The 14,768-nt window shown below is 40.0% G+C and overlaps 1 protein-coding gene across 1 annotated transcript in view; it reads right to left on the reverse strand.

Annotated features, from left to right (window-relative positions):
- The window catches only part of LOC117330501 (extracellular serine/threonine protein kinase FAM20C-like), a 40,721-nt gene extending 26,168 nt beyond the window's left edge, over window positions 1-14,553 (reverse strand). Inside the window, exon 1 of the mRNA XM_033888844.1 lies at window positions 13,450-14,553. Within this exon, the coding sequence (XP_033744735.1) occupies window positions 13,450-13,967 (518 nt within the window). The 5' untranslated portion in view covers window positions 13,968-14,553. The remainder of the gene's footprint in view (window positions 1-13,449) is intronic.
- Between the last annotated feature and the right edge of the window lie 215 nt (window positions 14,554-14,768).

Here is a 14,768-nt window from a genome sequence, read left to right on the forward strand (position 1 = left end):
GACATGTTTACTGCAGTTTAACAATATATCAATTAAACTGATAACCGTTAAAACGTGAATTTTACATATAAATAAATGATAATGAAGTCTGATGTCGCCCTAAAGGCTATATAATGACTACCCTATCGACGTAATTGCTTTAGTTTCATTCTGTCTCTAAACAATGAACATCAATCATTTATATGCGGTTTTTCTTAATTAAGTAAATAAGAACAAAGACTTGATGGCGTCTCGCACCCGTCCTAAAGACTAAATGCCATCTGGTTTAGTTTACGCATAATTCAAACAAGTACCGTGTAAATATTCATAGTAACATTTGCTCTTGTTTTGAAGTATATAAAGCTTCGCTGTACAAAACGTTCAGCAGACACGAATTATCTTATTTTTCTTTGTTATTTTTCCTGGTTAACCAAATTCCCCGTATTTATCTTAGTGTATATCTACCAAATTATGTAGAAATTGATTATGATCCTTAAAGGAAAAGCTAGAGATGTTGTGAGAAGAGAACACAGTTACAAATTACATAGAGATTGCTTCCTCCTCCCTAACACAGACGTTTCTTAGTATCAGTTACCAGAGGTCAGAGAAAGCTAAAATCCCCTCAAGTTATTCATGTTTCACTAATGTCATGATTTACATTGTAGAGCCAACATGAATATTCGCATAATTGCACGTGCAATACTGACGCGTCATTCACGAAATCATCTATCATCATGCTTACGTGGATAACATTGGGGTTAGGTGGCGTGTATCAAACACGATTCTCCTCCTGACACATACAATGGTTCTCGTGTCACGAAATCATAATTAAATATATACGTCGACATGCTTATTAAATAACATCCCGATATTATGAAATGTTCTATATGCGTTATCACAGTTTATAAGGAAAATGGAACCATGGATTTTATCCTCACTGTCTAACTTCCGATGTAAACAGCTGTCCAATCCTTTCCGACCTACCACCTTATCCCTCAAACCCCTAAATCAACGAAAGACAGTCACCATAACCGAAATTAATGTTTCATGCTCGTATATAAGAAAGAAAGCAATACATATGTAAAGAAAAGGTCGTCTACTTCAAATAATACCACGTCTATAGAAATATGTAGACCGGTACAGAGATATGGAGTGGAAATGTACCGCTAATGAATGCATATTGTACTTATAAATTACATGCCTTTCACCACATCGACGATCATAAGTTTGATCGATGTAAGAATTTACTACCTTTATAATACTAGAATCATTCATGCTCCTCATTAAATGATAGGGAGATAGCACTTTATGACCTTACACTTAAAACAGGACCTGTCAGAAAATCAGTGATGTGAATGATTATGACACTGATAATAAACGTCAAGAAAATCGAGACGATTTGAAATTGGAATCCTTCTGTTGTAGGTTACAAGCTTGACACAGTTTCTGAGCAAACGAAATTAACACTGATGTTTATTTCCACGTGCTGAAAACCAAGGTAAACAAATTAATCTTGATTGTTTAAACACTAAAGGCGTCTTCATGGGTAGTGAATGAAGGATGTGCGATCAATTCCCCATTTATCTCATATCTTACCTTTCCTTTGCAGACTCATGATACCAAAGCAAGGTTATATTATATATCATTTGTCTGTATTGTGAAGAAAATTTTCTAATAAATCTACACGTCTTTACTTACTTAAAGTTCATATCCGGCTCAGATGTGAATGTTTTATTGTCAATATTAAATTTACGTTATCTCCATTACCCCTGATTTCAGTTGGCAGCTCTACGTAATGTAGCAATCTTTTGGACTTTATATACCATCTAGACTATTTATCATTATTATGGTATTATAACTAACGCTCACACTTTCATTGTTTTATTGTGTGACTCCGATTTAGCATAAACTGTTGGCTCCGCTTCCTATCGTCGAGATCATCGCATCAATTTCGCGCAATTTGACATAATAGCACGTTATTGATGAACCAAACTGAACTGACAGCGATCGAGGGATTATAGTGTTTCGACTTTCCGCTAGCATGAAGGCGAGGCTGTACACAGCAAGTCAGATGCTAGGACATCAGGTTAAATGGATGGAGCACAAGGACGTGAGGGTAAAATCTAACTGAATATCGATAAAACGGGAACAACATGTAACAAAAACTAGATTTACACCTTAAAGCCCTATTGATAGGACCAGGTGTTCCTGGAGAGTAAGATACATCAACGACACCCGGAAAGCAAATTAAGGTCAATGCCAGATAATGTGGAGTGTTGTCAGAAATAGTCCTAGGGTTGTGTTCAGCAAGACGTAGGGCTCATGTATCTGACATTCTTTACAGATTATAAAGTATATTCACGGCTTTTATTCAGTGGGATTGAAAACCTAGTTAGGGAAAACTGTGAGTGTGAGTTAAATACATATGGACGGTTCGGAATGAAAATTAGACAGGGTTGGATGATATTTAAGTCGGTGACTAGAGTAAGAAGGATGTGTTGAAGTGAGAACCTTTTCGTTGATGATTGTGTTGGGATAAAGGTCGTTTGATTCGACTATTTGGTTGGGAATTATATAAGATTTGGGTTCGGATTTTGTTGTTGTTGTTGAGCTGTCTCGTTTGATATATGAAAGTAAGAGTTTTGGTTTTGGTTGAGAGGTTTGGTTTTGCGTTGGTTTGAGAGATTTTGGTTTGGAGTTGGTTTGAAAGGTTTGGATTGGGAGTTGGTTTAAAAGGTCAGCGTTGGTAGTTGGTTTGAGAGGTTTGGGTTGGGAGTTGGTTTGATGGTTTGAGAGGTTTTGGTTAGTTGGGAGGTTAATTTTGGAGGTTTCGGTTGGGATTTGGTTTTAGAGATTTGGTTGGGAGTTTGTTTTAGACGTTTGAGTTTGGAGTTGGGTTGATATTGAGTTGGTTTTATTGCTGGAGTAAGAAGACTTAGAATTGGGTTTAGATTGAAAGACCAGATTTGATGGCCGCATAACGAAATATCGGTTGGATTAAGATTGAGTAGTTCGGCGTGTTGTACGGTTTCGGGAATGTTAAGAGTATGCCGTTCAGAAGATCTGAGGTGTTCAATCATGACAACACAACGACTGAATTGAACAGTTTGGTAATTGGAGGTTAAGAGCTGGTAGAGCATTTCAATACATGAAAATTACCATACGCTAAGATTAGATAGTTTTTTTCTTTGGTAGTCATTTCTTTTAAAATTCCTGATATTCATATGGGGACATAGTTGGGAACTAGTTTGAACATTTCCATGAATTAACCAAATTCCTTCAAATCTTGTTAAAGATATAGGTTAAGTTAATCTCATACTTCCTTTTAAACGAGAATGTACTTGCACTTGATTCATGAATTTAATAACAAACTGATAAGATCGATAGCGCGTGACTCCAGAAACTTTCCGGAACACTTGTTTGTGTACAGGTTTATATATTAGATATTACCTACAGTGAGATTTTGAAAATTTTTTCCAAAGTTCCTAAGCTCTGGGAAGGTTTGGTTTGTTTGGTTTGTTTTTGTTTAACGTCCTATTAACAGCCGGGGTCATTTAAAGACGTGCCAGGTTTTGGAGGTGGAGGAAAGCCGGAGTACCCGGAGAAAAACCACCGGCCTACCGTTAGTACCTGGCAACTGCCCCACGTAGGTTTCGAACTCGCAACTCCAGAGGTGGAGGGCTAGTGTTAAAGTGTCGGGACACCTTAACCACTCGGCCACCGCGGCTCTGGGAAGGTATTCGGGATCCACAAGAGCTAACTACCCATTTGCTGACGAATTGTCATCTTTTCCTTTGTCCTTTGATACGGATATTTGTCGATTTTAAAGTTTGTCTTTTCGTTTTTGCCTTTTTCATACAAACTACATCTATTTACTACATACTAAATGCAACCCTCCTCATCTAAAAGACGATAAGTTTATGTAGAAAGAGTGCCTGTTAAGTTAGGATCAAGCTGTTGTCGTGACGAAAGACCAGGAGCGGTGTGGGTGTCTAGTGTGACGGGATGAGGGTGTCTTATGGATACTGGTGTGGGTGTCTAGTGTGACGGGATGAGGGTGTCTTAAGGATACTGGTGTGGGTGTCTAGTGTGACGGGATGAGGGTGTCTTATGGATACTGGTGTGGGTGTCTAGTGTGACGGGATGAGGGTGTATTATGGATACTGGTGTGGGTGTCTAGTGTGACGGGATGAGGGTGTCTTATGTATACTGGTGTGGGTGTCTAGTGTGACGGGATGAGGGTGTCTTATGTATACTGGTGTGGGTGTCTAGTGTGACGGGATGAGGGTGTCTTATGGATACTGGTGTGGGTGTCTAGTGTGACGGGATGAGGGTGTCTTATGTATACTGGTGTGGGTGTCTAGTGTGACGGGATGAGGGTGTCTTATGTATACTGGTGTGGGTGTGTAGTGTGACGGGATGAGAGTGTCTTATGTATACTGGTGTGGGTGTCTAGTGTGACGGGATGAGGGTGTCTTATGTATACTGGTGTGGGTGTCTAGTGTGACTGGATGAGGGTGTCTTATGGATACTGGTGTGGGTGTCTAGTGTGACGGGATGAGAGTGTCTTATGTATACTAGTGTGGGTGTCTAGTGTGACGGGATGAGAGTGTCTTATGTATACTGGTGTGGGTGTCTAGTGTGACGGGATGAGAGTGTCTTATGTATACTGGTGTGGGTGTGTAGTGTGACGGGATGAGAGTGTCTTATGTATACTGGTGTGGGTGTCTAGTGTGACGGGATGAGGGTGTCTTATGTATACTGGTGTGGGTGTCTAGTGTGACTGGATGAGGGTGTCTTATGGATACTGGTGTGGGTGTCTAGTGTGACGGGATGAGGGTGTCTTATGTATACTGGTGTGGGTGTCTAGTGTGACTGGATGGATACTGGGTGGGTGGTCCTAGTGTGGGACGGGAATGTAGGGTGTCTATGTATACTGGTGTGGGTGTGTCTAGTGTGTGACGGGATGATGGGGGTCTGTCTTATGTATACTGTGGTAGTGGTGTCTAGTGTGACGGGATGAGGAGTGTCTTATGGATACTGGTGGTGGTGTCTAGTGTGACGGGATGAGAGGTGTCTTATGTATACTGGTGTGGGTGTGTAGTGTGACGGGATGAGAGGTGTCTGTATGTATACTGGTGTGGGTGTCTATGTGTGACGGGATGAGGGTGTCTTATGTATACTGGTGTGGGTGTCTAGTGTGGATGACGGGCATGAGGGTGTCTTATGGATACTGGTGTGGGTGTCTAGTGTGACGGGATGAGGGTGTCTTATGTTACTGGTGTGGGGTGTCTAGTGTGACGGATGAGAGGTGTCTTATGGATACTGGTGTGGGTGTCTAGTGTGACGGGATGAGGGTGTCTTATGTATACTGGTGTTGGTGTCTAGTGTGACGGGATGAGGGTGTCTTATGTATACTGGTGTGGGTGTCTAGTGTGACGGGATGAGTGTGTCTTATGTATACTGCTGTGGGTGTCTAGTGTGACGGGATAAGGGTGTCTTATGGATACTGGTGTGGGTGTCTAGTGTGACGGGATGAGGGTGTCTTATGTATACTGGTGTTGGTGTCTAGTGTGACGGGATGAGTGTGTCTTATGTATACTGGTGTGGGTGTCTAGTGTGACGGGATAAGGGTGTCTTATGTATACTGGTGTGGGTGTGTAGTGTGACGGGATGAGGGTGTCTTATGGATATTGGTGTGGGTGTCTAGTGTGACGGGATGAGAGTGTCTTATGGATACTGGTGTGGGTGTCTAGTGTGACGGGATGAGGGTGTCTTATGGATACTGGTGTGATTGTCTAGTGTGACGGGATGAGGGTGTCTTATGGATACTGGTGTGGGTGTCTAGTGTGACGGGACGGGGATGAGGGTGTCTTGCCTTATGTTTTTCGTTTTTGTGTACATGGTCTTTCCTCCTGTTCCCAAAAGATCGCCAGTTCAGATGCTGGATCATGTCATCAAAAGTATTATATGTGTTTTGGATGCTCGACCCCTGTACCCTTTCTAACTCGTATATGACAGCTTTTGCACATACAGGCAGTCGATGTTAAAGTGCGACCTTTGACCTTAAACCTTGACATATGACCACTAAATTCTAATCGGGTGAGGAATTTGATTGTGTGTTGTTCTGGTGTTTAGGACAAAGACAAAGTATGTGTTACCGTATATATTGGATGTAGATATTCAAAAAATTGGCTATAATACCAAAAGGCGGGTAAGAAATAAACCGGTTATTTCTAGATGATGGAGTATGTTCGAAATGGACGTGTTTGTGCATACTGAGGAGATAGAGAGGACATGTTGTTTACATTATCACAACACATTACAAAAACAGGAAGATGACAACCTGTTGTTTACATAATCACAACACATTACAACAACAGGAAGATGACAACCTGTTGTTTACATAATCACAACACATTACAACAACAGGAAGATGGCAACTTGTTGTTTACATAATCACAACACATTACAACAACAGGAAGATGACAACCTGTTGTTTACATAATCACAACACATTACAACAACAGGAAGATGACAACCTGTTGTTTACATAATCACAACACATTACAACAACAGGAAGATGACAACCTGTTGTTTACATAATCACAACACATTACAACAACAGGAAGATGACAACCTGTTGTTTACATAATCACAACACATTATAACAACAGAAAGATGACAACCTGTTGTTTACATAATCACAACACATTACAACAACAGGAAGATGACGACCTGTTGTTTACATAATCACAACACATTACAACAACAGGAAGATGACGACCTGTTGTTTACATAATTACAACACATTGCATCAACAGGAAGATGACAACCTGTTGTTTACATAATCACAACACATTACATTAACAGGAAGAGGACAACCAGGACGAGAAACAGTGTACTAGTGAGGGAGTGGGGTTTGGACTGACCCCCGGGGAGGATGTAGTAACTAGAGTTACAATGGGTTAAACATGAATTTAACACCTATATCTACTTTGTATGTAATGATTTCCCTGTCACCACGCCAGGGGCTTACAGCGAGCAGACATATATAAGTAAAATGGTGTTCATTAGCGTGAAAGATGGATGGTGTACTGTCACCTTGTATAAATACATATACCTAGATACAGTGAATACACACGTACACAGTAAGTCTCGGAAGGCCCTTTACAGATCCCGTATACTCGGTTATCTATGTAATGTAGCCAACGCTAGCCCTCAAAATTGTTACACAATTGATTTTCACGTTTCTGTGTTAAGGTATATTTATTTTGAAGATGTCTCGAGTGAAAAAAGACGAACTAAAAATCATAATATTGTACTGCTATTTAATTCGTATTTCTGTGACAGAACTTTTACAAGCAGTCCATTTCACCATTCTGAATACAGCCTTCTTTTACCTATCGCCCCCCCCCCCCCCCCCCCCCCCCCCAATTTTAATGCACCCTACAACAATCTGAACAGCTTGAAATTAAAAGATTAAAAGACATTTTCTGTTTCTTTTGGATTTGATTAACCCAGTTTACAGTAAAGCTGAACGTTAACTGTGTTTCTATTGTTGTGAAGCTGAGAGTTAATGGTGTCCGTTTATTGTAAAGACGACTTTTAATGATGTTTCGTTTATCTTAAAGCGAAAAATTTATTATTCTATTTCCGCTTTTTGTCAAACTGACATTTAATCAATCCGTATTCATCATTAAGAAGTTTACAGAGAGTGGTATACCTGTGTTTACAGTTCAGTGGTAAGACACGTGCTTACAAATAGCGCCGTAGTGACGTACAGTAAATCGAGTGTGTTTGCTTAAAGGACACTTTGATGACAGTAACAAAAACAGTCTGACTAGTGCCCGGATATCTTCTCATTCTATACTCTTAACCTACTTTTACACAGAACATTTCAAATACTACCAATTGTTCTCTATGGTAACACGTGATACCATAACCTATTCATGTACTCATCCCCTCAAAATATTGCCCGGACACGCCTCTTTGCTCGACGGAGTTTCCAAGCATCTATGCTTGCCAATATGAAGTATTAATATCATTTGCCTACCTTATACACCAATGGGTCTCATCCCCACGACAATATCTTTACACACCCTTACAACTCCTATCAACTTCATATATACAAATATACAAATATGTCTTATCCCCTCTTCCTCATGATCTATGTACCTGTCACGTTGCATCCGTTCATCCTGAATATCCTTTTCTACACCACAAACCTTAAAAAGCCTTCTCATACTCCCCATCTACCTTAAATAAACCTCCTCACACGCCCCTTAACCTTAAGTAGCCTTCCCATACCTCCCCTTTACCTAAAATAACCTCCTCACACACCCCTTAACCTTAAATAGCCTTCCCATACCTCCCCTTTACCTAAAATAACCTCCTCACACACCCCTTAACCTTAAATAGCCTTCCCATACCTCCCCTTTACCTAAAATAACCTCCTCACACACCCCTTAACCTTAAATAGCCTCCCATACCTCCCCTTTACCTAAAATAACCTCCTCACACACCCCGTAATCTTAAATAGCCTCCCATACCTCCCCTTTACCTAAAATAACCTCCTCACACACCCCTTAACCTTAAATAGCATTCCCGTACCAACCACTTTTCCTGAAATAACCTCCTCCCACGCCCCAAAACCTTCGGTAACCTTCCCTTCGCCCCTTTAACCTTAAATAGCCTTCCCTTCGCCCCTTTAACCTTAAATAGCATTCCCTTCGCCCCTTTCACCTTAAATAACCTTCCTTTTCCTCTTTTAATCTTAAATAGCATTCCCTTTGCTCTTTTAACCTTAAATAGCCTTCCCTTGGCTCCTTTAACCTTTAATAACCTTCCCTTCGCTCCTTTAACCTTAAATCAGCTCCCCCTTGCTCTTTTAATCTTAACTAGCCTTCCCTTCGCTCCTTTAACCTTAAATAGCCTTCCCATACACCCCCCCCCCTTTTTTTCCTGAAATAACATCCTCCCACGCCCCCCAAACCGTCGGTAACCTTCCCTTCGCCCCATTAACCTTAAATAGCCTTTCCTTCGCCCCTTTAACCTTAAATAAGCTTCCCTTTGCTCTTTTAATTTTAAATATCCCTTCGCTCCTTTAACCTTAAATAGCCTTCCCTTCGCTCCTTTAACCTTGGATAGCCTACCCTTTGCTCTCTTAATCTTAACTAGCCTTCCCTTCGCTCCGTTAACCTTAATTAAATAGCCTTCCCATACTCCCCCTTTTCCTGAAATAACCTCCTCCCACGCCCCAAAACCTTCGGTAACCTGCCCTTCGCCCCTTTAACCTTAAATAGCCTTCCCTTTGCCCCTATAACTTTAAATAGCCTTCTCTTTGCCCCTATAACCTTAAATAGCCTTCCCTTTGCTCTTTTAATCTTAAATAGCCTTCTCTTCCTTCGCTCCTTTAACCTAAAATAGCCTTCTCTTTGCCCCTTTAACTTTAAATAGCCGTCCCTTCGACATTTTAACCTTAAATAGCCTTCCCTTCGCCCCTTAACTTTGAAGAGCTTTCCCTTCGCCCACTTAACCTTCGGTAACCTTCCGTGTGCTCCTTTAACCTTTATAGCCTTCCATACGCCCCCTGAGCCATGACCACATATATCCACTTTACCTAAATAATGATCATTTTGAGAAAGATAGCATTCTGATTCCAAATCACAAAGTAGCTCTCTTATATCAGAGATAAATGTTTATTGCACGTCGAAACCGGAAAAAAATTATTTATGTTCTTGATTAATTACCACGGTCAGGTATAATAACGAAATCATTCCAGTTATCGTCTACTACAGGGCCGCCGCAATCATTTCTAATAACCGTATCGTGACTTTCTTCCATCATCAAATGACGTTAACTTCAACGAAATACATCAATGCGACCTTTTAAGATCACAAAATAATGGTAGAGAAATTGATTTTATAGCTGGCCATACATTTTTATATTATTGAAAAAGGTCAGCGAAAATTAATTTGTAATACAGATAATATTTTTCATATAAGATACATGTATATACAAATGTATGTATGTAAACGTCCGTCTTTACTAATAAATGTGTACAGAAACTTGGTGTCCACAGGTTCACTACCAAAGACGATACAAATACGTTAAATCTGAAATGTACAATGGCTTCTTCGATATGATCATGCTAATAAAAATAAATAAATAAAAAATAAGTAGATAAATAAATAAATAAAATAAAATAAATAAATAAATAAATAAATCACATTAGTCTGGAAGTTATTGTATATTGCAATCGTATAATCTAGCGTATAATACATGACATTTGTATGTGTGTGTATGATCATATTTATATTATCTAGTCCCTGTGCTAATTATATAAATATACTGGGAATGACATGATAAAATATGAATCAGCTACGAAACCTAGGATCGTGACTTTTTCCTTTTATTGCGGTATGAGTATTTTTTGTGTGTTAATTATTTAAGAATTTTTACATTCTGAGTTTTTTTTCTCATTCTGTTTTTAGCAATCTAATACATACATACAGTGAACTACCGTGCATAGGTACACGTAAAGTGTCTTAATTATAACTTTCCATCATTTATTTTGTTCGTGTATTTCTAATTAGACGTAGACTTAACAAGCTATACAATAGGTTCTTTATGGTCGAGGGTCAAAGGTCGAACACGTTGTAGGGATCAGAAGTCGAGGCCTGCGGAGGGGCTCACGAGTCACCCACAAGATTTTCATCGCTTTCTAAACACAGTTTTTGTTTTGCTTTAAATGGTCAATTCATAATCAATATTTCCAGTCTTACGGCTTCTGCATTGGTAATTACTCCTTAAATATGTCCTTTCGTAGGTCAACGGAGACAACTATCAATAAGCTGATCAACAATGAACCATAAAGAATCACATGTCTCTTCAAAACCCTTTACATCATACACTTGCCTTTTCTTTAAAGTTATGACATTTTCTATGTTTTAAATTGATTTATTTTTTTATTTATATTTGAACACGGAGTTAGTCCCATCAACTGTAGTCATCGTCAACAGTTGGCATTGTCCATTACGAAGACGTACTTACAACATTAAACAAAATGTGTCCAATTTCTTAACCAGTCGTTTAGACGAGAACTGGAAACCCCTTCCCTCTGACAGTCGTTTAGACGAGAACTGGACACCCTTCCCTCTAACAGGACTGGACACCCCTTCCCTCTAACAGGACTGGACACCCCTTCCCTCTAACAGGACTGGACACCCCTTCCCTCTGACAGGACTGGACACCCCTTCCCTCTAACAGGACTGGGCATCCCTTCCCTCTGACAGGACTGGAAACCCCTTCCCTCTAACAGGACTGGACACCCCTTCCCTCTGACAGGACTGGACACCCCTTCCCTCTGACAGTCGTTTAGACGAGAACTGGTCACCCTTCCCTCTAACAGGACTGGACACCCCTTCCCTCTAACAGGACTGGACACCCCTTCCCTCTAACAGGACTGGACACCCCTTCCCTCTGACAGGACTGGACACCCCTTCCCTCTGACAGTCGTTTAGACGAGAACTGGACACCCTTCCCTCTGACAGGACTGGACACCCCTTCCCTCTGACAGGACTGGACACCCCTTCCCTCTGACAGTCATTTAGACGAGGACTGGACACCCTTCCCTCTAACAGGACTGGACACCCCTTCCCTCTAACAGGACTGGACACCCTTCCCTCTAACAGGACTGGACACCCCTTCCCTCTGACAGGACTGGACACCCCTTCCCTCTGACAGGACTGGACACCCCTTCCCTCTGACAGGACTGGGCATCCCTTCCCTCTGACAGGACTGGACACCCCTTCCCTCTGACAGTCGTTTAGACGAGGACTGGACACCCCCATCCTTCATATCACCGTTTGATTCAATTTATAATCTTCCTAATATAGCACAAATACAAGCGGTTTGTCCTCCTGCTGTCATGATCTGACCAACACGTATATGTGTCCACTACACCTCTTTGGTCAATATTGATGCTAGTCGGTGGTCAGTTTAAATATCTGACCACCTTAAATCTTAGCTTCTTGCCTTTCTATAAACAAAGAAAAGACCTACTGACTTACATATAGGTTGAGAGAGCATGTCCTGATCAAGTTGTCATTTTAAATTGCTGATTTTTAAAGTGATGGATTTAGCTTTTGTAATTTCCCTCTAATATCGCTAGGCCTAATGCTATTCCAGAGGGTAACAGTACTTCAGACTATCAGGCTTTTAAAAACCAAACAGGCTGCACTAGTAATTTGGTACCCGGGACACATATATAGATTATCATTCATATACAATTCACCGTTTCTAAAGGTTTTCAGAAACATAATGTTTTTGTGTAGACATAAGATTTCTAAAGATTGTATGGAAATGGGGACACCAAGCATGCCTTACAATAGTAATATGTCAGCGGGTATTTCATACGTGGCTTTCATTTTCTCACGTATGAAGGATAATAAGACAGACACGAAATTCGATATAACGCTGGGATTATCTTTAACTAAGATCACTTTAAACGTTTCCAGCCTGTACAATCGTACAACAACTACATAGGTAGCAGTGTACAGTAAAAATGCCAAATTCTGAAAAATATGGCACATGCTTTAGATATGTAAACATTGCCAGTTAACCTTACATATAACCTCTAATAAAGTATATATATTTGAAATCTGTACAACATTTGCAATTTTAATAGAGCTCTGAAGGATAAGTAAACTGATATTTTCTGTGATTTTTAGAGCTGTGAATACCATGGTAACAGCCCAAAAAATTCTCAAAAATTGCAAAATATTATGATATTTGACCCAAAATAGCACAATTCTCTACACAATTTTTTTTCTGAAACCTATTTAAAATTAAATATCTCTATCCCAAAGACAGAATTAATCTTGTTTGGACATATGTTGTAAATTAAGTTTTTCCGCTATCTTACCTTTTCTGTGGGCTTCCATTTTGCGCTGTAGGCGAAACTAAATTTCCTGTGTAAACACACGTTCGGAAAATCCGGATATTTAAAATCCGGAACCAATTTATTGATTTTTGTTTTAATAAATGTGAAGCCTGTATGTACTACTTCATACTGGATATACCAATTATAGTGTACATTTATTTTTTCATTTTTTATACATATCATAATACAGGAGTTATTTGCTTAACAAAAAAATTGCCCATGGCCAGGCTGTCTTACTGTGGTGTGCTACCATAATACCAAAACACGAGACAGCCGACCGCCATAGAAAACTAGTCAGAAATGTAAACAATTTAACTAAGAAGCACCCCATACACATATGCGAGGGGGTCGTGGGACGCCACTATCAGCGAATATTACACACCAACAACAGTTGACTAGATTTATTTCGTGTGTGTTATGCCTTTCCTGGGTGATGACATATTTGGAGGTTGTCCTGTATATGACATAATATAATGTACAATACATTATCAGTTATTTACACACAGTACAGGGAGTATACTTACCCTATAAAAGTCCTAAAAGCGTCCAGGCTAGTTCCTTTCCGTTTAATCCGTTTTCTGAGTGTTTTTAGATAATCATAGTATGGTATAGTTTTTAATTTCGTAAAATCGAATTTGCGTCTGTCAAAATTTTGAAGTTTGTCTAATAGCATATCCACCTCCGAGTCGGTCTCGTTAATTCTCAACAGAAGAGGTGACACAACCCAACTCTCAACTCCATCTTTTCTTGATCGACGATCATCAGAAGATGAATGCAAATTATTTTTCTTTACCCCTGGCGCTTTATCGCCCCCTCCCTCGGGACTGAAGTCATCACTTGTATAGTTACTCTTATCTAGCCGCTTTCTAATTGCAGAGATGTGCGAACCGTCATATTCGTTTCCGGCTTTCGCCATAGAGTTCTTTAAAAAGACAGGTAGTTTTTCAGGATTAACATTATAAATAGTCTCCACAAACACGTAAAATAAAGTTAACACTGTTAAACCTACGCCGGAGATAACTGCCCTCTGTCTTAACTTCATGCTGAGAGCTGTGACACTAGTACTGATTCTCTCCTGTCTAGCTCCATACCTTTAGTCAAGACTTGCGCACATGTGACTTCGGCCGTACCTGGTGAATGGCTCAGCCTTAAACCTGTATGTGTACTCATTATATATATATATATACGTATTTGTAAACGTCGCCTCCGCACAGGTACACCTATATGATAACGTATACTGGTTTATATAGGTGTATATTACCTGTATTTACATATACTATGTAACGATTTTCAAATATACAGCCCGTAAAACGATGAAAGTGAGTAATCCATTTTGGCACGGATCAATTAATAAAGGTGGTGAAATCCTGTTTCAGTAACAAGCATATCGACTATCACACAACAACACGATATCCCTCGGTCAGATATAACAGCCCAAATACTCCAGGGTCGGCGTAGGCAGACAATATGACAATGTCACATCACGGCGCAGTTTTTTGGTATCTATTCACACGTAATAATCCATACCGTCCTGCAGTCAATTCGGTAACGAACAAAAAGAGCTGTCCGCCCAGAGTCGGCTGTAGTACTAACAGTGCCTCAATCAAAGACCTGGCTATAGGTTGTTTATTGATCAAATTTACTTGAAGGTAAAAGCACTTAAACTATCCGTTTCTTTCATGCTTGACTGGCTAACCTAGGATGATAGGGGTATAGCTGAAAAGTATATAGATAGACACACAACGTGTATAGACAACCAGCGGAGATGGATCGTAATTTTCCGACACGTTTCACCCGTACGTTTAGCGAAACAACGATTGAAGAATAATGTGATCAAATCACA

Source organism: Pecten maximus, chromosome 1 (assembly GCF_902652985.1).
Source record: "Pecten maximus chromosome 1, xPecMax1.1, whole genome shotgun sequence".
In the NCBI taxonomy this organism is placed as follows: domain Eukaryota; kingdom Metazoa; phylum Mollusca; class Bivalvia; order Pectinida; family Pectinidae; genus Pecten; species Pecten maximus.